The sequence below is a fragment of the Aphis gossypii genome, unplaced genomic scaffold (genome assembly GCF_020184175.1).
Source record: "Aphis gossypii isolate Hap1 unplaced genomic scaffold, ASM2018417v2 Contig00007, whole genome shotgun sequence".
Taxonomy (NCBI): Eukaryota; Metazoa; Arthropoda; class Insecta; order Hemiptera; family Aphididae; genus Aphis; species Aphis gossypii.
Window position 1 is genome coordinate 12,905 of NW_026082986.1, and position 22,625 is coordinate 35,529.

General features: G+C 28.6%; 1 protein-coding gene and 1 long non-coding RNA gene across 2 annotated transcripts; both read left to right on the plus strand.

Moving 5' to 3' along the window:
- The first annotated feature begins 943 nt into the window (after nt 1–943).
- On the plus strand, nt 944–3,855 carry LOC126552967 (uncharacterized). Its single transcript, XM_050208163.1, has 2 exons — nt 944–3,648; nt 3,690–3,855. Exons 1-2 carry the CDS (start codon nt 944–946, stop codon nt 3,853–3,855), a joined length of 2,871 nt encoding a protein of 956 aa, XP_050064120.1.
- A 5,107-nt stretch (nt 3,856–8,962) lies between these two features.
- On the plus strand, nt 8,963–12,617 carry LOC126552975 (uncharacterized). The gene is made up of 4 exons (XR_007606420.1): nt 8,963–9,372; nt 9,710–9,809; nt 10,804–11,060; nt 12,307–12,617. It is a non-coding gene; the product is annotated as an uncharacterized LOC126552975 (long non-coding RNA).
- Nucleotides 12,618–22,625: the final 10,008 nt, after the last annotated feature.

The window sequence follows — 22,625 nt, forward strand, 5'->3', positions numbered from 1 at the left end:
GACCAATATTTTTCGCACGTCACGGGACATTAGAACGTGCGGTTAAGTCGTTTGAAGCGGAGCAAGGAAATGTTCTTTCTTCACTGGTTGAATTAAACAGGTCTGACGAATTTACAAGTTCAGATTTAGAAATTACTGAGGACATGGAAAAAATGTGCGGAGAAATTCAAGTGGTGTTTTCGAAATTACGTGGATATCCTTCAATTACACATCAAGGTGCAATCGTAGAACGCGAAAATACGTATAATTCTCGTGCATCGCTGTCGTTGCCGAAGATTGAGCTTCCAAAATTCGACGGTAGTCTTTTAAATTGGTGCGCGTTTCGCGATATGTTCACGTCACTAGTGCATGAAAATCGGTCAATAACGGATATAGAGCGCTTTCATTATTTGGTGTCTTGCTTATCAGGATCGGCCTTGAACATTGTCAAATCAGTTCCACTAACCTCAGATAATTATGTAATCGCCTGGTGTGCGCTTCGGGATCGTTATGATAACAAGCGGCTTCTTGCTACAGCACATTGTGATAAATTATTTTCATTTGAACGTTTACAACGGGAATCGGTATCCTCGTTATCATCTTTTGTTAATACTTTTCGTGAGAATGTGGCTGCGCTAAAGGCACTTGGTGTTGTTGATTTGTCTGGTTTCTTGCTATTCTACATCGGAGCCCGCGTCATTGATCCTGATACTCGTCGATTATTTGAAGCAAGTGTACCTCAAGAAAGCATACCGAAGCTGGATGAACTGTTGGATTTTGCTGCGAATCGGTGTAAGATTTTAGAAAACGTCGGCGCTAACACGGGTACACTGTCAGTGGGCAACAGTAGTTCTAGAAGGGCAAGGGCGGCCAGATGTCCGTGAAGACTTCATTATCGACTATTGCCACTGCCAAGAACAAATGTGCGTTTTGCGATCGTGATCACCCGTTATTTCGATGTTTAATGTTCAAGAGGAAATCGGTCGCCGAACGGCGGGAGTTTGTCATTAAGAAAGAATTATGTTTTGTTTGTCTACGTCCGGATCATGAAGCAAACTCCTGTAAGTCGGCGTACTTGTGCAAAACTTGTGAAGGACGACACAGTGTATTGCTCCATTTAGATTCAAAACATAAGGGTTCAGGGAAAACATCAACACCTAATACAATGGCAATTTCAAAACCGATTGAAAGCACCACGGATCAGAACTGTACAGCTACTAACTTTTCAGGCGCTGTGAAATCGGATGTTAGTGTTGTACTGGCTACGGCGATAGTGAGAATACGAGACCAATCTGGTGAGCTGGTGCCAGTGCGAGCTTTATTAGATACTGGATCACAAATTTCGGCCATTACCAATCAGTGTGCGATCCAACTTGGTTTACCACGTCACAAGGGACGAGTAGAGGTTAGTGGTCTGGCACAGCAGCCCGTACGAACTGTTAAGGGTTCAACCAATTGTAGCTTTATTCCTTTGTTGTATGATGCACCGCAAATATCGGCCACCAATATTGTAATATTGCCAAAAATCACCGCTCTTATGCCGAATCAAAAATTACCCATTTCAATTCGTGAGCGATACGGGCATCTTCCACTCGCTGACCCCGATTTTGATGTACCAGGTTCAGTAGACATGCTGATTGGAGGGGATTTATATCCATTCATCTTGCAATCGCGATCGGATATTGTCCATAGTCCCGGTCTGCCGTCAGCCTTGAACACACAGTTTGGTTGGGTAATAGTCGGAGCCATAGAAGGGTCAAGAGAATACTCTACGGCTTCATCGTTGGTGGTTCATGCGGCATCAGATAATCAAAATATAGGTGAGCTTTTACAGCGATTTTGGGAAGTTGAAGAACTTGATATAAACCATAGCCCAAGCACAGAAGATGAAGCATGTGAAAGACATTTTCAAGAAACAGTATCGCGAGATTTTAATGGAAGATTCCATGTTGCTTTACCTTTCAAATCCATAATTTCTAGTTCAATGGATAAGGGAAATACAAAGCATGACGCTCATTCATTAGGCCTAGGATCGTCCCGGGCATTAGCTCTGAATCGCTTATATAATCTTGAACGTCGCCTAAGTAAGGACGAAGAGCTATATAACGCCTATCGTGATTTTATGGATGAATATATTGCACTAGGCCATATGAAGTTGGCTGAACGCACCGGAGAATATTTCATACCACATCACGCAGTTGTAAAACGGAAGGAGAATGATATAAAAATTCGAGTTGTTTTTGATGCCTCCGCCCCTTCTTCGTCGGGACGTTCTCTGAATGACTGCTTAGCAACTGGGTCTAAATTGCAAACCGATATCGGTGACATCTTGTTGCGTTGTCGATTCTATAAGTACATATTCATAGCGGACATAGTTAAGATGTATCGACAAATATTCGTTCGAAAAGAAGACCGTGTTTACCAACACATTCTTTGGAGACGTTCACCACACGAGCAAGTACAGGAATACGAGTTGTGCACTGTTACCTATGGTATAAATTCAGCACCGTTTTTAGCAATTCGCTGTCTTCTTCAATTGGAACAAGATAATGGTCCAGAATTTCCATTGGCAAGGCAATTTCTGCGGTCATATACCTATGTGGATGACATTATTGCAGGGGCCGATACAAGGGAAGGCATATTGAAGGTTCAATGTCAAGTCGTTGGGCTGTTACAGAAAGGCTGTTTTCAGCTCAGTAAATGGGCCAGTAATTGCCCCGAAGTATTGGAAGGCATTGCGAAGGAGGACTGCGCCAGTAACTCATACTATGAACTTCATTTTGGACTGGCTATAAAAATATTGGGATTTTACTGGGACCCGTATGGAGATACATTCGGATACAGGTCAAATATTACAGAGATGCAACCTACAAAGCGATCAGTACTATCAGTCCTCGCTCGATTATATGATCCCATTGGAACATTAGGCCCAATGGTTTTCTGGGCTAAGTGCCTAATGCAAGAGCTATGGCGCCAAGGACTGAACTGGGACACTCCAATTTCCAATGAGATCTCTTCCAAGTGGAATATGTTCATAGAAGAACTTACATCGTTGGCGCACTTGAAGTTACTTCGTCATATTAGCATTGGAAAATGCATAAAGGCTCAGCTAGTGGGGTTTGCAGATGCGTCACAAAGGGGTTATGCTGCGACGGTATTTCTACGAGTAACGGACAATCAAGGTCTTATTAACGTGCATTTCATTGCTTGCAAGTCAAAGGTTGCTCCGCTAAAGACATCCAAGATCGATAAGTCTTTGACCATACCCCGTTTAGAACTATGTGCCGCACTTTTGTTAGCACGTCTCCTTTCACATAAGATGTCACTGTTAAAGGAATTAGTATCTGTACAAAGCATCAAAGCATTCTCTGATTCAACGATTGTTTTGTCATGGTTAAAGGCCGAGCCCAAGGATTTTAAAATATTTGTTACAAATAGAGTAAACAAAATAAAGGAGCTACTGCCACAATGTGAGTGGAATCACGTAAAAACTACGGAAAATGCAGCGGACCCTGCATCAAGAGGGTTACTCCCAAGCCAATTAGTTGCTTCGGCGTTGCATTTGAACGGTCCGGAATTCTTACGGCAGCCTGAAGAACAATGGCCAAGTCAAACTTTAACAAGACTTCCTTCCGAGCAACTTCCAGATTACAAACAACCAGTTTTTTTGTATTTTTTTTTTTTTATCATATTATCTATTTAATGTAAAGTGGTACAAGATGTACAATTCATTATTCATTATTTGTTTATTTTGTAATTTTGAAAGCATCCTTTCAAAGGCGGGAGGATGTTGGATACAGCTCTGGAATGATCGACGATATTCTCGATCATTCGACAAACGCGCCTGGGCCACTGCGACAAACTCGAATATTCTAGACGCGACACCCCCTCCCCCCGCTGCTGATCTATCCACGACGGTCCCTATATATATGGGCCGCCGCGACCGTTTGGCTAGCTAGTCACCGTATTCTTTTGCGTTGGTAATTTCCACGTAATTATTGGTGTTTTGTCGGCTGTTGCAGTGGCGCAGTACGCGGTAAGAACTTTGTTGTTTATTGTTTTTTATATATATATATATCGGTACAATTTTTTATAACTTTGTTTAATATATTTTGTTTTATTGTTTCTTTTATATATATTGGTATAATTTGTTGTAATAATTGTATTGTAATTTCATACAATTATATCTTGATGTATTAATTGATAATTTATATTGACTTTGTTATATTATATTTTAATACATCTCATTGTCTATACACATCATATATATCTTAATCATACATACAGTCCACTTGTCGTTAGACATATTCATTTTAAAGCGTGGTTACCCCGAACAACGATTTGCTAGGGACCTCGCTTACATAATTTTTAATTCATTCATTTATAAACAGGTAACAATTTATATTTAGCAACAACTTACTTAATCATATAGGAACATATTATCATCAAGTCATCTACGTGTTTCTGTTTTTAAAATTTTGTAAATCAAAAAAAGCATAAAACATAGTTTACAATACAAATAAAATAATTAATTTATTGTATAATAATTCAAACTATTTAATTCCTGCATGTGTGAACAACGGCTGCGCGCGTGCTTTTTGTGTTACATTTGATATTATTGGATGGCAACTAGCGTCAGATACATTTTTTTTTATGTTAAATAAATTATAAATATTGGAAATGTTGTATTATACAAAAATTAGCTTCATAACAGTATAAGTTCAATAATTTAGTTCTGAGACCGCGGCAGTTTTTATAGAATTCAGAAAGTGGGTTATTATAAGATGATGTTGCTAAGAATAGTTAACTTACTAAAATTGGCGTCCTTCTCTGTTTTTTTTTTTTTTTTAAGAGAATGGCTCCAACTTTTAGTAATCTATTTTCAAAAATAATAGTCCAGTTTCGCCACTATTAATTCTCTGATAATTACGATGTGATAACAAATTGAGAAGAGAATTTTAAAAAATAAGGATAAGTTGGGTAATAATAGACAATAGTCAATAATTGGTGCATATGTAGGTACAATGTACATCCTAAAAATCCAAAAATTCTGTATCAACAACGATTAACAATCATTCCACCATTCGTCTTTAACATAAACCGTATAAATATAGATAGAGCACTTAGTAATAAACAAAAAGTATTTACAGTTCTCGACTTGCTATTCACCCATTTGTAAGACTAATACTCTTCGTGAACTTTGTCATAGCTACATCGTATTTAGTCTCCCCCTGTACTAATAATTCCACATAACAGTTAGCTATTATTTTATTATTATAAAATTTTAAAGTTAATTTTCGTATTATAAAATATAAGTGTTTAAGCAATTATCTACCTTCTTACACAACTTTAAGCTTGCTAAACATGTTAAATTATTATTGTAGTAACAATCACAGAGTCCTACACGGTTATCACTACAAAATTATTTAGTTATTTTTTTAGTGGTACCTATTTAAATAATTATAACAAATTATTTTAAATTAAATAATAATTAACTGGTATGTGAATTATAATTCCTGAACAAAATATTAATCACTAAAGCCACAGTAATCACTCACTATACACACCACCCCACTAACTCATCACAGTACCAACACTAATATTACAGGGGTTCAAAATCACTGTTTAATTTAATCCTGTATAATTTCCTAATCTAACATAATCCAGAAGTGGAAAATATCTATCTACCATGTTAAAATAAAATGTGTATAATCGATTCTTTATAACATAGTAAAAAACAAAGTAATAAAATTAAATAGACTCGAATCCCAACACAGGAATACAATATATAGGGACCTTTAAAAGTAGTCCAATAAAAAGCCTTTACAATATAGTTGGAGAAGAAACACCGGATCTAAAAAGAACAGAGTTTACACTTTTATACGCTGCAAGATTATCTAGAATTTAGATTAACAAACAACCAATAGCATCAGCGAACAATTTAACACTAGAACTTCAAAACAATCAACACTATTCTAAAATTCCATAAATAATAAAAAAATAAAAATCATAAGCCAAGCAAATAAAACATAAATACAGAACTTAATACGCTACGCAAGGAAAACACACTTTCAAATATAAGTAGGCATAAAAAAAAATCCCTAAAAAGTACTATTGAATATTTAAACGAATTCCAAAAAATATAATATACTGATGACTCTAGAAATTATGAAGAAATAGGAATATCCATAATAAAAAAATCTTTAGTCATAGTTTTTTAAATTACCATCAACATGTTCTACATATACAAATGAAGCAGTAGCTATATTTCTGGTCATTTAAGTTCATAAACAAAGATGAAAATGAAAAATATATTATTCTAACTTCTAAAAGACTCATTACGGGCTTCTTCATTAGTGTAAAAAATAAGTAACCCTAGTGATATAGCAATACAAATCAAAAACAGATTAGAAGAAGCAAAAAAAAAAAAAAATAACGATCATAATTCTCATATCAATATCTAAACACATAGGAATAGGCAAAACAATGAAAGGAAAGATAAACTAGTCAAATTTGCTATCCGATCAACTGATAAACAATATCTCAAAATTCTTACACTGATGTAAGAAAATAGATAAAATAAAACACAACCTCCCTATGGTAAAACATATGAGGCACTCGAACAAACAAACTAAACTAAATTAAACAAACAGTAAAGAGATGAGGAATAATCAAAAATTAGAACCACAAACAAAACAAATTTAATAGGACCAGAGTTGGCCACTTAAGAACGGCACACGAATAATTTATAGCTAAAGGTGGGTATTAATGTACCAAGCATGTGCCATCACGCTCAACATAAGTCATCTTATTGGAATAAATCTAGGTCCAAATCCCGATAACAGTGTTTTTATCTAATAATTTAGTTTTCTTTTTTTCTCTATTTTTCTACTTGTATTCTTCACTCAATTTTTTTTTAATAGAATAGGTTATTATTAAAATGTAACGCTAATAGTTATACCAGTAGTTATCAAAGCAGATATTTATTAATATTTCAAGATCAATAACAATAAAAAAAAATGTGCATAATAATATATTGATTGATTTAATTGATATTTCATACATTATAGAACCAATTTAAGTCAGGAAAGTAAAACAAAAATTGTCATTTAATGTTTTTCTAGAATTATTGGAAAATAATCAATTTTATGTACACACAAACATGTTTTTATATTTATTTATTAGTTTTATGCAAAATGAAAATAATTTTCATAATAAATTTCATTCGTGAAATGATTAAGTCAATAATTAGTAATTACATATATTATTTGCATACCTTGTTGATATAAAATGTGACAATATTTCATTTTGAACGTTTTTTATAACACTGAAGTAATAATTTTACATAAATAAATAATTATGTTTGTTATTGCTTTCACGGTCATCGAATTCGAGTGATGTCATTATTTCATAGCTAACGATATATTTTATTATTGAATAACTATTATTATATATACACTTATTTTAATTTCAGTTTTTGTAACACTTTTTATCATAATGACGACTGTTTTTCAGATAACCTTAAGACCTATTTTGATTTTATCCAAATGTATTAGTTTAATTAATATATCCTATTCCATGGAACCGATTGGATTAATAGTTCGGAATATGAACTCAAAATTGTATTCATTTTTGGAAATAGTACGGATGTTTGTATTACTGACGTCCACTTATTTATACTGGCATCAGTTCAATCCAGTAATTCATATAATTCAAATTATAGATATTAGGTATATAATTTTGGATTATTATCATCACAGTCAGACCATCAATAATATGGACAATCAAGAATCCACCTATTTATTATAATTATACTTGAATTACTCAAGGACATACCTAATATTTGTTTGTTTGTTAAATATTTAAAATACAATACAAGTACTTTTGAGAAAAAGTATTTAAGAACAAATACAAATATTCGGCATGAATTTGAATACTTTTCAAATACTTTTTTCATTATTCTTATCTATTACTAGTCGGTTGAACAAAATTAATTTTATGTTTACTAATTTAAAACTGTAATGTCACATTCAACTAGGTACCTATCATTAGACATTTTCGTATCATTTGTGAGTAAAAAAATATTATAAATAAAATATCAAGTCTTTCAAAAAAATACTCGTCGACTAACGAATAATCATTTGCATTTTGAAAAGTATTTAATTTTCAAATACCTTAAGATGTTCAAACCCGTATTTAAATACATTTATTCAATAAGTTTACAAGACTGAAATCATGTGCTATCGTATTGCCAAACAGTATTACGAGTACAATTTTATAAGTTATTAGTTTTTAAATAAAATTCCATTCAAAATATTTTAACAGTAATATAATTCTAAGTACCTAACTTATTAGTTATTACACACATTCAATTTATCAAAAATTTATAAATAATCAAGGTAAAAGCAATTCTGAATTCATCAAAAAATTCACCATGATTACATCAAAAATTGACTTAAATTGTATTATTTATGTATATAAATAGCTACTGAATTTTATTGAGGATTTTATGTAGATTTAGATAAACTGAAATTTTTTTCGTACGTAAAATATTGAAAAAAATGTAAAATGTAGTTTGTAGTGATATTTTAGTGAATATAAAGCATCGATATTTTAAATTTGAGGACTTAAAAACCTGGTTCATTAGTTAATTATGTAAGTTTGTTGGATAGGTTTTAACTTCTTCGCCAGTTTTTTAAATCATCAGAAAATTAATTAACTTTTACTGGATATTTGATAATTTCCATTCCAACTTCAATAAAATAAAAAATAATATTTTGATCACTTCAGGGAGTACTATTTTTAGTTATAGAGTATTTTTTTTCTTGATTAGATACAATATACGACGTATGGTTGTTTGTGTTTCAAATTGTTTGGAATTTTTAATTACGTTCTCATTAGCATGTATAATTTTATCTACCTGTATTGCTACCCGTTGTTCAGCTCTTATCTGTTATGCATCTTATTAAAGTTTAGTTTAACGTTTACATTAGATTTTATAACAAATACCTATTACCTAAATTGATAGTCCACTATTTGGCAAACGTCTTTAAGTTAGCTGTATACGAGTACCAGTTAGAATTTTTAAAGAACGGTAAACAAGAAAAAAAGTATAATTTGTAAAGTAAGAACTTACTTCAATCAAAATAATAATTAAAAAAAAATTTATAATTTGTTTACCGTAACCTAGGTACCTTTAATATTATGAAAAAATCAAAAAAATCAGAAGTAAATTCTAGCTAGTGTGGTGCTGAGAAAGTACTTACCATATACCATTTTACTTTTTAAATTGTTAATATTCAATGTAATGTTATATGTTCAGATGTTCATAGTTCATTGTTCATAATTTAGTACTTACATACCTACAAATAATTCTATTATGTCTAATAAAAAGTAAGTTATTTATTTGTAATTTTTATATCAATTGTTTTATTGTATTATGTAGTATAATGGTCTATGGGCCGTAAAAAGTATAATTATTTTTGTTTTCTTTAAACGGTTATTCATATTTTATTGCTTAAATTTCTTATAATTATAATAAAGTTATAATATTATACACTATTTATCGGAGAAAAATGGACAGCGAAGGGAAACTGTAATATATGATATATGTATATATGATTGTACAATCGTTACCAAAAACTTAACAAAATTGTTCTCTTGAAATAATTTATTAAGGTTTAACTGTAAAATAATATAAACTAATTTGTTTTTATTACTTTTTTTTCAGGTTTATAAATGGTACTATCGAAAAATTAAAACACTCAAAAAAATTAATAATTCCACTGCGTTCATGGAAAAAAAAAGCAATGGAATTGGATTTTAATTAAGTTATTTGCATACTTTATAGGATATAAATTCTTACATTTCTATCTTTTTCCTTATGAAAAACAACATATTGTATCGTCAAATAGTTTTTATATTATTTTCTCCACCACTTTTTATGGATTATGTAGTTACAATCACTTCGTTTTTCTTTCTTCAAAACTTGTTTGTTAAATTCCGAACATTAAACGATGTTTGGAAATGTCTTCCTACAGGTTTAAATACAGTTTCCAGCCAATGGACACATAAAGAAATAGTGGGTGTAATGGAAAACACCCGGCTATTACACTCCGAACTCTGCGAATTGCTAAAAGTATTTAGTCTAGGTTATGGTCCATTGCTTTTGGGATTATTCATATCTTCCTTTATCAATATGCTTCTCAGTTTTTATTTTTTTGTCAACAATAGAACATTACTCAACACACAAAGTAACAGTGTCTATGATAAAATACTACCGCTGATGACACACATACAAATTGTTATATATTTTTAATGTCAATTATCGTTATCATTTCAATCATAAATAAAAGGGTAACTAAATGTGTTATTCATCCGTCTTGTTTGAAAATTATACTTTGAAAATTAAAATACTTAAATTTTGATATCTTAATCTAATATAATATTGGGTACCTATCATTATTTGGAAATGTTTCTAATCCTCACCGTACCTTTATGTTTTTTAACTACAAAAAAATATTAAAAACGATTTTCTTCGTTTAAATATTTAATTTCTTTCAGGTTTTATTGTATTTAATATCAAATTCCATACGTGTCTATAAATTTCTCAAAAGAGTCAAAATATTTTTTTAAATTTTATTATACTATACATAGACAATTCTAACATAAACAATTAGCGGAAATTTCAATTTTCTGTTGTTTTTTTTTTCGGTTTCATTATTATCATAAGAGCTAAGAACTTATTACTTTTTATCTAAAAATTTAATAATATACCATTTAGATTTAATAAAACAAAATTGTATTTGTAAACGGTTTTTACAGAGATTGGAGATTATATCATATTTACGGTCATACATAGTATTTCAAATTTACACTTGGACATAAAACGACACGTAAAATATATTTGATTATTATATTAATAGTTGTTATTTTTACAACAGAAAACTAATAGCGATTGATTCATTTCGTTATTTATTAATATTCAAATCAAAATGTTTATGAATCAAATATCAGCTTGCGATTCGGAACAAATTTCGGCATATTGGTTTTTCGATATCAATTTAAATTTCGTTACAACTGTAAGTATTTATTTAATTTTTTGTTAACCTTTTATATCAGCACTATTTATTTCGTTTTCTATTAAATTATCGTGTTGTGTTTATGTTTTCTATGTTAGTTCATAATCATTTTTAAGTCTTCGTCAATTTTTCTAAACTAGTATATGTATTTTGATGAAATGTTAAAATATATATAAATATAATTTAAGTAGTAGGTAAATATAATTATTCCAAATGTTTTTAGTACCTATTGCTTTTTTTGCCTACTTAATGTTGTCACTTGTCATTTACAATAATTTAATATAAACGACCTATAAATAGTCATTGATGTTATCATAACATAAAAGTATTTTATATACAATTATAGTATACAATTATATTGGGTATTTATTTTACGTTTTAAATCTGTTAGCGTAGGTATCAAATTATTTTCTATTTTATTTTACTTGTTTATTTTCAAATAATTGTATTATTGATTAGTGGAATAATTACATTGATTCAGATGAAAGATCACCCATTAATATTGAAATTTTACAATGACACTAAATCTTATTTAGAATTAATGTTTACTTTCCGTAAATTGTATACTTCAAAATAAAGTGAATATTGTATTTTAGTATACAGTGGCGTAGCCAGGGGGGGGTTTTGGGGGTTGAAACCCCCCCCTTGGGCCGTATTTTTATCAAAAATATAATGTTTATAATATAGAAAAACAATCATTTATTCGTGGTAAAATGTATTCTGTTATGCCGTATTCACGTTATCGACTGCACTGGTGATAATAATCATTATCATTCAATTATTTTATTATTTCAATACGGTTGTAGATTTATTTTATTTCATTACTAAAAAAACCCCCCCTAAAAAAAATCCTGGCTACGCCACTGTTAGTATATCATTTTGATTGTAGTTGTTGAAATATTAAAATACAAATTTAAAATTACAACATTTTAGCACACGATGTTATTAATTACCCGACTGCGGAAGAAGAGGATAATGTGTTTAGGTGTAATGTATGTATGTATGTTCCCACCTAGGTTATTTTATTCTGTAATCATCTGAGTTTCAAAAGATGAGGGTTGAAATATTAAATACATCACAATTATTTATCACCAAATAGTATTTACTTTTTATGATTTAAATCCTGAAACATAATTTATAATTCACTGATACATCTAATATATAGAGATAGCTTATATCAATTAATATAATTGATTACTGAAATATTTTACAATTATACGAGTTTATATTTTTAATTACAATTTAGACACTAACTTTCATGAAAATGAAAATGGGGACCTGTAACGATGATGCCAGAGGATCACTGTTATCCGAGTTTGATGCCGCACTGGAGCGCCAGACATATGTGATCTTAATACAACGCTGAACAACCACCGTTTAGTGCTTGCTCGATCATCGACTTGATGTTCGGTTGTTAAAGCCGGGAGGATCATCCACTGGTTACCAACACTAGGCGATCTTAACGGAATTGAACGCTGCAAGCGATTACAAATATATAGATATAATAAATATAAATAAATATAAATATATATAATATATATATAACTCAGCTATAAATCTGGACTTTTCGGCAATAGGATGTAAAGTTCAGATGGTATTTTTGTTCTTTTATTTTTTAATTTGGAATCGATGGTGTTCGGAAAGCGTGTTAACATTACTGCTGGGACACCACCATCGTTTATTCAAAAAAGAACAATACAATACAACACAAATATAATTTAATTTAGTATGTGTAACGCAAAACCAATAATAAATTAAATAATCAGTTAATGAAAATTCACTTAATTTTAGATTCTGAATGGAGTGATGAATGTATTGATTTTACAATGATGTGTGTGTTTTTTTTTTTGTGTCTGTCGACAACATTTGGAGCAGTAAAAATGCTTCGATTTTTGACTTCAGCCCCTCTTTGAAAAGGAAATTGAATCTAGTTGGTACTTTTGGGAGTCAAAAGTAAAAAATTTTCAATATTTTTTAAATAAATCGAGAAAAACCCCCAAAAAAATGAGGGAAAAACGGGATTTTTTACGCAAAACCAGTTTACGTCAAAATCGAATTTTTTATTTTACTATAACTCAAAAACTAATCGATGTAAATACTTGAAATTTTCACCAAATGTTTATATCAGTGCTTTCCGTACACAGTTTAATTTTCAAAATATTTTGAGTTTTTTTGAGCTATTTATAGACAACTGAAATTTTCTATTTTTCTGAAAATTTTTTTTTGAAGTGTCGATAAAATTTTTTTGGCCCTATCAAAATACTTGAAAATTTTATACAAAGTTCCTCATATGTTATTCTTATAGTAATTAAAAAATTATAAGAATACATTGGAACAATTTTTTTTTATTAGCATTTGAAGTTCAATTTTGACAAAAATTTGCAAATTATTTTTTAGGTACAATTCATAAAAATCTTTGTATAGGTAGCTATAAGAGTTGAAAATTTAATACAAGATTTTTCATAAGTTTAGCTTACAATAATTATAAAAGAACTTAAATTTTGGTGTATTCAGGCCATTAAAACATAAACCACCTTTTTCACCAACCACTGGAAATTATATCCTAGGCTGTCAAATCATCTTCGTTCAGAATCGTTTTTCGTATACAATGATACCTATCATTGCATTCAAATTTAACCTACCCTAGTCCGAGGTCAACCCCGCCCCTAATGTACAGCAGAATGGTACCCACTTGCCCACTTTTTTTTTTTTTTTTTTGGAAAAAGAAAAATTTCTTTCAGGGTGTATTGAGTTTTGATTTTTAAAAATTCAATTTCTAAACCATACATACATATTATATCAATATGGTTATGTTATTTGAATATAAATATAAAGGTTTTGTATTTTAATAATTTTAAAATATAATTATGACTTAAGAGTTCTGAGACAATTTTTAACATGAAGTAACTTTTTTAATTGTCACCGATGTTCTTTAAACAAAATTAAAAACCAAACACATGTATCCCAATTATAAATATTAAAAAACAATTTAATTTAAAAAATTATAATTCTTTTACAGTTACCTACATTTACAATTATGATGTTGTTTGGTTTAATATTTTAATATTTACCCTTTATAATTAATATAATAATTTTAATAATCTCTCCTGGTTTATTATAAAAGATAAATTTGTTCTCTGATAACAAATTAGTAGATTGCATCCCTCCATTTTCATATTTATTTGCAAGCACATACACAAAAAAAATTTACAATAACCAATATTTATTAATGAATGATGATATAAATAAACTACACAATTATTTATTTTGTTTTTTTTTAGGGAGGGGGGGGGTTATTGTTGTACTTGACTGTTTATTTGTATAATGGATATTAATAATTTTAAATTGTTTTACCAATCAAATATCAGATAAATTATTATAAATTATTCAAGACTTCAAAACAGATTTTACTTTTATATTATATGAATAGGAAAATGAAAAAAACCTTTTATCATAGGAAATTTGATTTGATTTAACATTCTAAAAGATGTTTAGTTAATACAACTTTTTCAATTTCCATATACCTACCCCTGGTGATATTTTTATATACTCAAATCAAAATTCATGATTTTATACAGAATCTTTATTTATTTTATTGAATATTTTTTTTTAATACATAAAATACCTAGTCAATTATACAAAATATTTAACTTAATTATGTAGAACACATTTCATTTTGAGAATATAATCATTTATTAGAAACTCTATTTTTTCATGTATTGTTTGACGTAACACAAAATTTAAATCATATTCTGAATTTACTGCATAGTAAACGTTGGCTGACATAGGTAAGATGATTTCTGAAATATCAGTAACAAAAAAATTGTTCACTTAAGAATAATTTCATAAAATACAATAATAATTATGATACCTATTATTGCATTCAAATTTAACCTACCCTAGTCCGAGGTTAACCCCACCCCCTAATGTACAGCAGAACGGTACCCACTTGCCCACTATTTTTATTTAAACTCAAACGTCTCAAACACTTTTTCAATGTATTCATTCAAAAAATAGTTTATAACATTAAATATAAATTTCACATTCACATTCATATGTAAATTAATGCATTCGCGATGATAATTTATCATGTAAAAACTTAATGTGCTCGTACATTCGTAAAATAAATTTCGTTAGTTTAAGGATTCATTCCATAGTTTATATTTCATACATTATGAAATCGACTTAAGTTCAAAAAATAAAATAAAACTTATCATTCGATGTTCTTCTAGAATTATAAAAGTTAAAGAATTTTATATACACACTAACATATTTTTTTGACGTACACATAAATAATACAAAATAATAGATTATTACTTATAAGTTATAAGTTATAACATACAAATATACATAGTACCTACACAATACTGCGTGAACACATATTTATTGTACACATAACCTTTTACTCAAAATCCTATTAAAATAATCTTACTTATGAAATATTATGAAATGCTTAAGTCAATAATAACAAATATTATTTACTTACAATGTTGTATGGCAACAACACATAATGATGTATTAATACAATCACTACGAACTTGACAATATTTTATTTAGAATGTTTGTAGTAACTTCCGATTAAATAAATAATATTTTCCAATGGTACCAAATAATTTTATATGAATAAGTAATTTTGTTTGTTATTGTATTTACGGTAGGCAGTTGAATTCGTGTGACATCATTATTTCATTATTATAACAATATTTACTATAAAAGATCGGTTGACGGTTATTATTTGTATCTTAATTTCATAACAAGATTTATCGAAATGACTATTTTTCTAGGAACCTTAAAAACTATTTTAATGTTATCCAAGTGTATAGGTTCAATTGATATATCCTATACCATGGAACCGACTACGTTATTAGTGCGGAATATGAACTCAAGATTACTTACTTTTTTGGAAATAGTACGGTTGATTGTATTGTTTACATTAACTTATTTATGCTGGCAAAACTTCAATTCAGTAATTCATATACTTCAAGTTATAGATGTTATAAAATTTTGGATTACCTATCATCATTGTAGCCAGACTATCGACAATATGGACAATCAGGTATCTATTTCTTATAATTATACGTGAATTACTCAACGAAATTCTATATTCGTTTGTTTGTTTTAATTGTAAATACGTAATAAAAAGGTGTTACTCTTAAAAAGTTAAAAGTTACCCTAAAAAAACACTTGAGACAAGTAAAATGAAAATCAAAGGACGGTATGGTGTGAACAAATTTATAAAATCAGGTGAAATCGGGAAAAAATTCACAGCACGGATAGATGAAAAGATACATAGATCTTAGAACCATGCATACATACAAAAATTTTATGACCATTTGAATATTACATTTTTACGAAATAGCGTAACGATAACGATTTATTTTCAAATGATTTTAAGTATTTGTTATTATTCAAAAGGTAAAAGTCGTAGATAATTGAAAATTTGACCAATCATTTAGATTAGCACTTTCTTTACATGATTTAATTTTTAAAATATTTCACTTATTTTAATGCTATTTATAGGCATTTGAAATATTCACTTTGATTAGTTTTTTTTTATAAATATCGATAAAATTTTTTTTTTTGCTGAGTCAAAATACTTGAAACACAAATTTCCCCATATAAGTTATCCTTTTAGTGGTTCAAAAATTATAAGAATACATATTATGCAAAATTTTTTTTTTTTAATTTAAAGTTTAAATATTAATAAAAATTCGTGAAAATTATAAATATTTACAAACTATTTTGTAATTAAAATTTATAAAAACAATTTCTATAACTAACAAGTGTTTAAAATTTAATACAAGAGATTTTCCATAAGTTTAGCTTACAATATTTATAAAAAAAACTTAAATTTTGGGGTAGTCCAGGTTAGGTTAAGTTACAACATGAACCATTTTTTTCACCATCGACTGAAAAATATATCCTCCTAGGCTGACAAATCATCTCCGTTTAGAATCGTTTTTCAAATACGGTATAGCAGAGCAGTATCCACTTGACCACGTTTTTTTATGTATGAGATAAATATGCGATTCTTAAACGTAAATTCCTTTCATGTCATTCTGATTCCAAATAAACCATTTTATTTCACTATTTTTATATAAATGCTTTTTTATTGCTGTTTTACAATTATTCCAGCTGTAGCGTTATAATGTATTTATTGTGTAATAATAATAATAAAAATCTAAGTTTAATTAATAAGAAATGTAAAAATATAATTTTTAGCTATTTATGACAGTATAGCTGATATAGTTCTCAATTTATGACAAACGTGGAATAGGTTACCTACTATATGGTTAGAATAGTATTATATTATTTTCATTTATTGGTTTGATTATTGAATATACTAAACGTTATGTTATTATCGATCAGACCGGAAATAATTACAAGATTATGGGTTTAATTTAAATGAAACAGTTTGTATGAAATTATACTTCACGGGTTGCGGGTTTCCAGCCCCTGACCTATAGGTATATCACTAGTTTTCTACACTAATAGAATCTGTAAAGGTTCTTAAAAAATACCACTCTTTATTGTAAAAAATTTAAAGATTCGTGCACTTCTTCAATATAATATTTTTTTATAAATTAAATATTTTATCTGATTGTGCCATAATTGGGGAGTTAATCTAAATATTAAGAAATCATAAATGCTATTCAAAATATTTATATTATATTATGCATCATAATATCATCTATTAAGGAACCTAGACATAACGTTAACTAACCATTTAAGTATATAATTATATTGCCAATAGATTTTTATATGTCCATTGAATAATTAAGTTTTTTTTTTGTGTATCAATAAATCAACGTAAATATCATTTATTTATGTCAGAATTTCAACTTAACAGTTCTAAGTGCATGAACTTGTATGAAAGTTCGTTGATGCGTAATTGTATGTTATTGATGATTTTTTTTTTAATTAAAATTTAAATCGTTGCCAAAAATTATCCAAAATCGTTCTCTTTAAATGGTCAATTCAGATTAAACCATAAAATTAATTTGTTTTCATTCCTTTTTTCATTATCGAGTTTGATCAAAATATTACACCACTATCAACAAAATTATCAATCGCACAGCGTTCATGGGGAAAAAACAATGGAGTTGGATTTTAATTACATTATTTGCATACTTTGTCGGATTTAAATCATTAAATTTCTATCTTTTACCTCAAAAACATATTGTGTCATTTTTATTAATCTTTCAATTATTTGCTCCACCATTTGTTATTGATAATATAGTTACGATCACTTCGTGTTACTTTCTTCAAAATATATATGCCAGATTCCAGATGTTAAACGATGTTTGGAGATGTCTACTGTCGGCTTAGTTCCCGTTTCCAGTCAATGGACACACAATGAAATAGTGGATGTAATAGAAAACATGCGTTTATTACACTCCGAACTCTGTGAATTATTAAGGATATTTACTCAAGAATACGGTTTAATGCTTTTGTGTTTCTTCACATTTAGCTTTATTAATATGCTTCAGTTTTTATTTAAGTATCAACAATAGAGCATTATCAATCTAAGACATAACCAAAAATGTCTTGCATATATTATTGCCACTGATAGTTCATACACAAATTGTCACATTTTTTATGTCTATTATCATTTTCGTTTTAATAATAAAATTATCGGGGAACTAAAATATGTGTTATTCACCTACCTCACCGCCATACTTTTTTTGTAAAATATACCTAAAAACTTTTTATTTTTTAACAAAATAATTATTTTACGTTGATGGATTGACTTTCAATGAAGTGGTTCCTTCCTTAATATAAAGTCTTAAATTTAGTCGTATGGATTTATACATTTATGACGTGTGATATCCTCGGTGTTTTCTAATAATTATGTAATCAATAGATTAACATGGTGATCCAGACTTTATTTCGTCTGCTACTGTTGACAGTATCATATCAGGATGAATTGTTTTGTTTCTTTTGAGATAGTAGGATTATGGAATGATATTGGAATGACGTTGTATTACATTGATGTTAGACTTACTAGCACGACCCCGTAGTTGAATGTCGTGAATATGCAGATTGGTAAGATTGGTTTGATGCTTGTAGACTTAACCATCTTTTCCAGTTTGAGTTTTATCATTCACCACCGTTTACACATTTTATTTTTGATTTCTTTGACTAAAGGCAATTTATTGAAGTGTGTACTTTACTGCACTTTAAACTATTTAGTGCACATAGTAGTTTTGAGTGTGACTAAAAGCTTGATAATTTGTGCATTATTACACTTCTTTTTGTTCATTGGAGATTTCGCTTTAATGTTTAATACCATTAATATCTTTATTGTTTGCCTGTCAGTCTGTCACTCTAAATACATAAAGACCATTATAGTAATCTTACAATAGCTCGATAACTAAACTTCTTGTTAAAACAATATGAAAATTCATATTTATTGTGTACCCGGTCTCTTTGAATCACATTCCACTCATTTTTTAAACTTTATTCGTATAGTGCATTTAATAAATGTAGGTATATCGTATATGTAAAAGCATCGCTCATGTAATATTATGAAATATCAAATTCAATAGTTACATAAATTCTTAACCTACCCTGTTGACATGGAATGTACACATTATATTATTTGTATACAATTTAAACAAATTTCACACTATTTTGATTACGACTAAATAACTTTGAAAATAATTTTTAATTAAATTGATTAATATTTTTCGATGAGTAATATTAAACGAATAAGTAATATTAAAATGACTATATAATAACTATAAACACAAGCATTAAATAACATAACTAAAAGTAGAACTGTGAATATTGATTTCGATTTAGATACATTAACCAATTCAATAAGTATAATTAATTTACAATTATAAGGTGTAACGACTTGAAAATAAATAATTAGAGTAAAATTGTATTGTATTCTTATTATAAGAATATCGGTTGTTTTATTAAGAAAATCATTATAGAATGTGTAAATAATAAGAATTAACTTTTCTGAATTATTATTGATAACTTTAATATTCCATTGAGTATCAAATAATGAACAAACTATGGAATAAATAAATTAAATTTTAACCTGGTTATTCAAATATAAATAATATTATAAATATTTAAAATTTAAAATTTTTAAACTACCTATACGTTGATGTTAATTGCATTACAAAAAAAGTATTCTCATATTATTTTTACAGCGACTGAAAATAATAACATATCTACGATTATACCGAATTTCCAATTTACATTTGGACATTAAACGACAAGTAATAAATATAAATTATTTTGTATTTTATTTATTATTATTTTTTATTTTTTATTTTATTATTCAGATCAAAATGTTTATGAATCAAATATCAGCTTGCGATTCGGACCAAATTTCAGCATTTGGATTATTTGATATCAATTTGAATCTTGTTACATCAGTAACTACTCATTTTTCACATGGTACTGTATTAGGTATGCCCAGGCTTGCCCATAATCATAGTTCACTGGAGTGATTATTTTACGGTAAAAAAACTGATGATGATGAATTTAATTTACATACTTAGTACCTATATCATATTATACCCACCAGGTTAGGTTGATTTTAAAAAGTACATAACCTTTCTCAAAAATTGAACTATAAAATTCAAAAAAAAAAAATTTAATCTAACTAGTAGTAGTTCCCAAGATTAATGCGTTGAGTGAAAAAACTTTTCAGCTTTGTTTTATAAATATAGATATAATATAGAGTAGATATGTGTTGTGTTTAGTAACAAAAATAAACACTTTTATGGTTTTGTGTAGATATTTTAAAAATAATTATTAAATTTATAATGGTCAATAGTGATTTAGACTTCTTTCACGCGAAGCCATCAGAGCAGCGCCACCACAAGATACTAATAATTAAATTAAAGTTGGTCGCTCCATTCATGGATGTTTGCGCCATCAAACATATTGAACGCGCGATCAAAATAATAGTTCTACTGTCTTATATTAAACTTATATTTTTATAATGTGAAAACGTGTATTATTTTTATTTGTATCACTGTCAGTGGTGCGTGTTGACATTGTTTAATTATTTTGTCAATATGAATTAACATGGATACCAACTTTGACTCAGAAAATTTAATTATCGAAATTGATAGGTAATCGCCCGGCAATATAGGTCTCTGCTTGTAGCTAGTATTCAAATCACCATATAAAAAAGAAATGCTGGGAAGAGTTAACTGATATATTTTCCTGTGACGATAATACACTTCAAGATAAAAAGAAATTTGTGAATATTATTATAAAATGAAATGTATATTACTTAGGTATATACGTTATACAAATTTTACGTTATTTACAATTTTTATCTGCGTTAAAAATCATTTATGTAATATTAAATTAGATTTAAGTTATTAAAATATACCTAATTATACAAAACATAAATTGTTCTATACTGCCATTCAATTTGACCATCAGTTATAAAATAATTTGCGAACTTATCTCTCATATAGTTAGTGCATTTTGTGACCCTCTTGTAGTCTAGTCACATTTGTGTTTTCTATATTCTCCAATCTTTGAACTGTTAAAGTAATATCTTAATACCGATTTCCATTTCTTACAGTCTTACGGTAAGACTCTTACCCTAACAAAATTGTGTAAGACACAACAAACTTTGATTATATTTTAAGCCAAATAAAGTTTTAAATTTAATTTTAAGAATATTCAGAGAATGGTTCATCATTTTTTTTTTTGTAAATCATAGATTCTTTAAAAATTTAGAATCAATAGTATTTCCATAAGCACCTACATCTATGGGCTATGGCTACAAATGAGTTGTTAGCATCATAAATACCAATCAACGCTATAGAAAAATAATACCTATAATTGTAGTACAATGAACCAGTATAAATTGGTGGGTTTTACTTTAATATACTTACCATCAATGGCACCTAAACAATTTGCAAAATTTGCAAATGTTTCGATTTGTGTTGATGGTTGAGACATACATTTTAATATTTCAATGTTTTTTATTTGTAATATATATTAGATTCTGAGTGAAGCATTATATTGATTTTACAATGTTTATTTCTTTTTTTTCTGTAAACACTTTTTCTCCTTCTAAACTTGCTCAAAAGCATCAAGTGTAGCATATTTACTGAAAGGTAATGTTCTTGAGCTGGTACTTTAGAGTGGTTTCGATTTTCTCAATACCTAGTTATTTAACACCACTGGAATAACACCGAAAAAGTGGGATTTAAATTTCTAACGCTTTGTTTGTCATGATAGAAACGAATAATATTTAAATATTCTTTCGTCCGCTTAGAATCGTTTTTTTATCGAATACAATAATTGCATTCAAATCGAATACTGAAAAATTACACTACCCTGTCCGAGGACCAAAGGGACTACATGGACAAAATTCCTCCACCGCAAAGCTGACCTACTTTTTTTATAATAAAGGTGTTATAATATAGGTAGGTATTGTATATTTGTATTTGGCATTTATCTTTAGAATAATTATATTTTAGTAAGATCAATACCTACCTATTCAATGCTATAGTTTTATTGATTATTGACAGCTGCACACATGTATTTATTAACCAAAATTATACTTTACCTTAA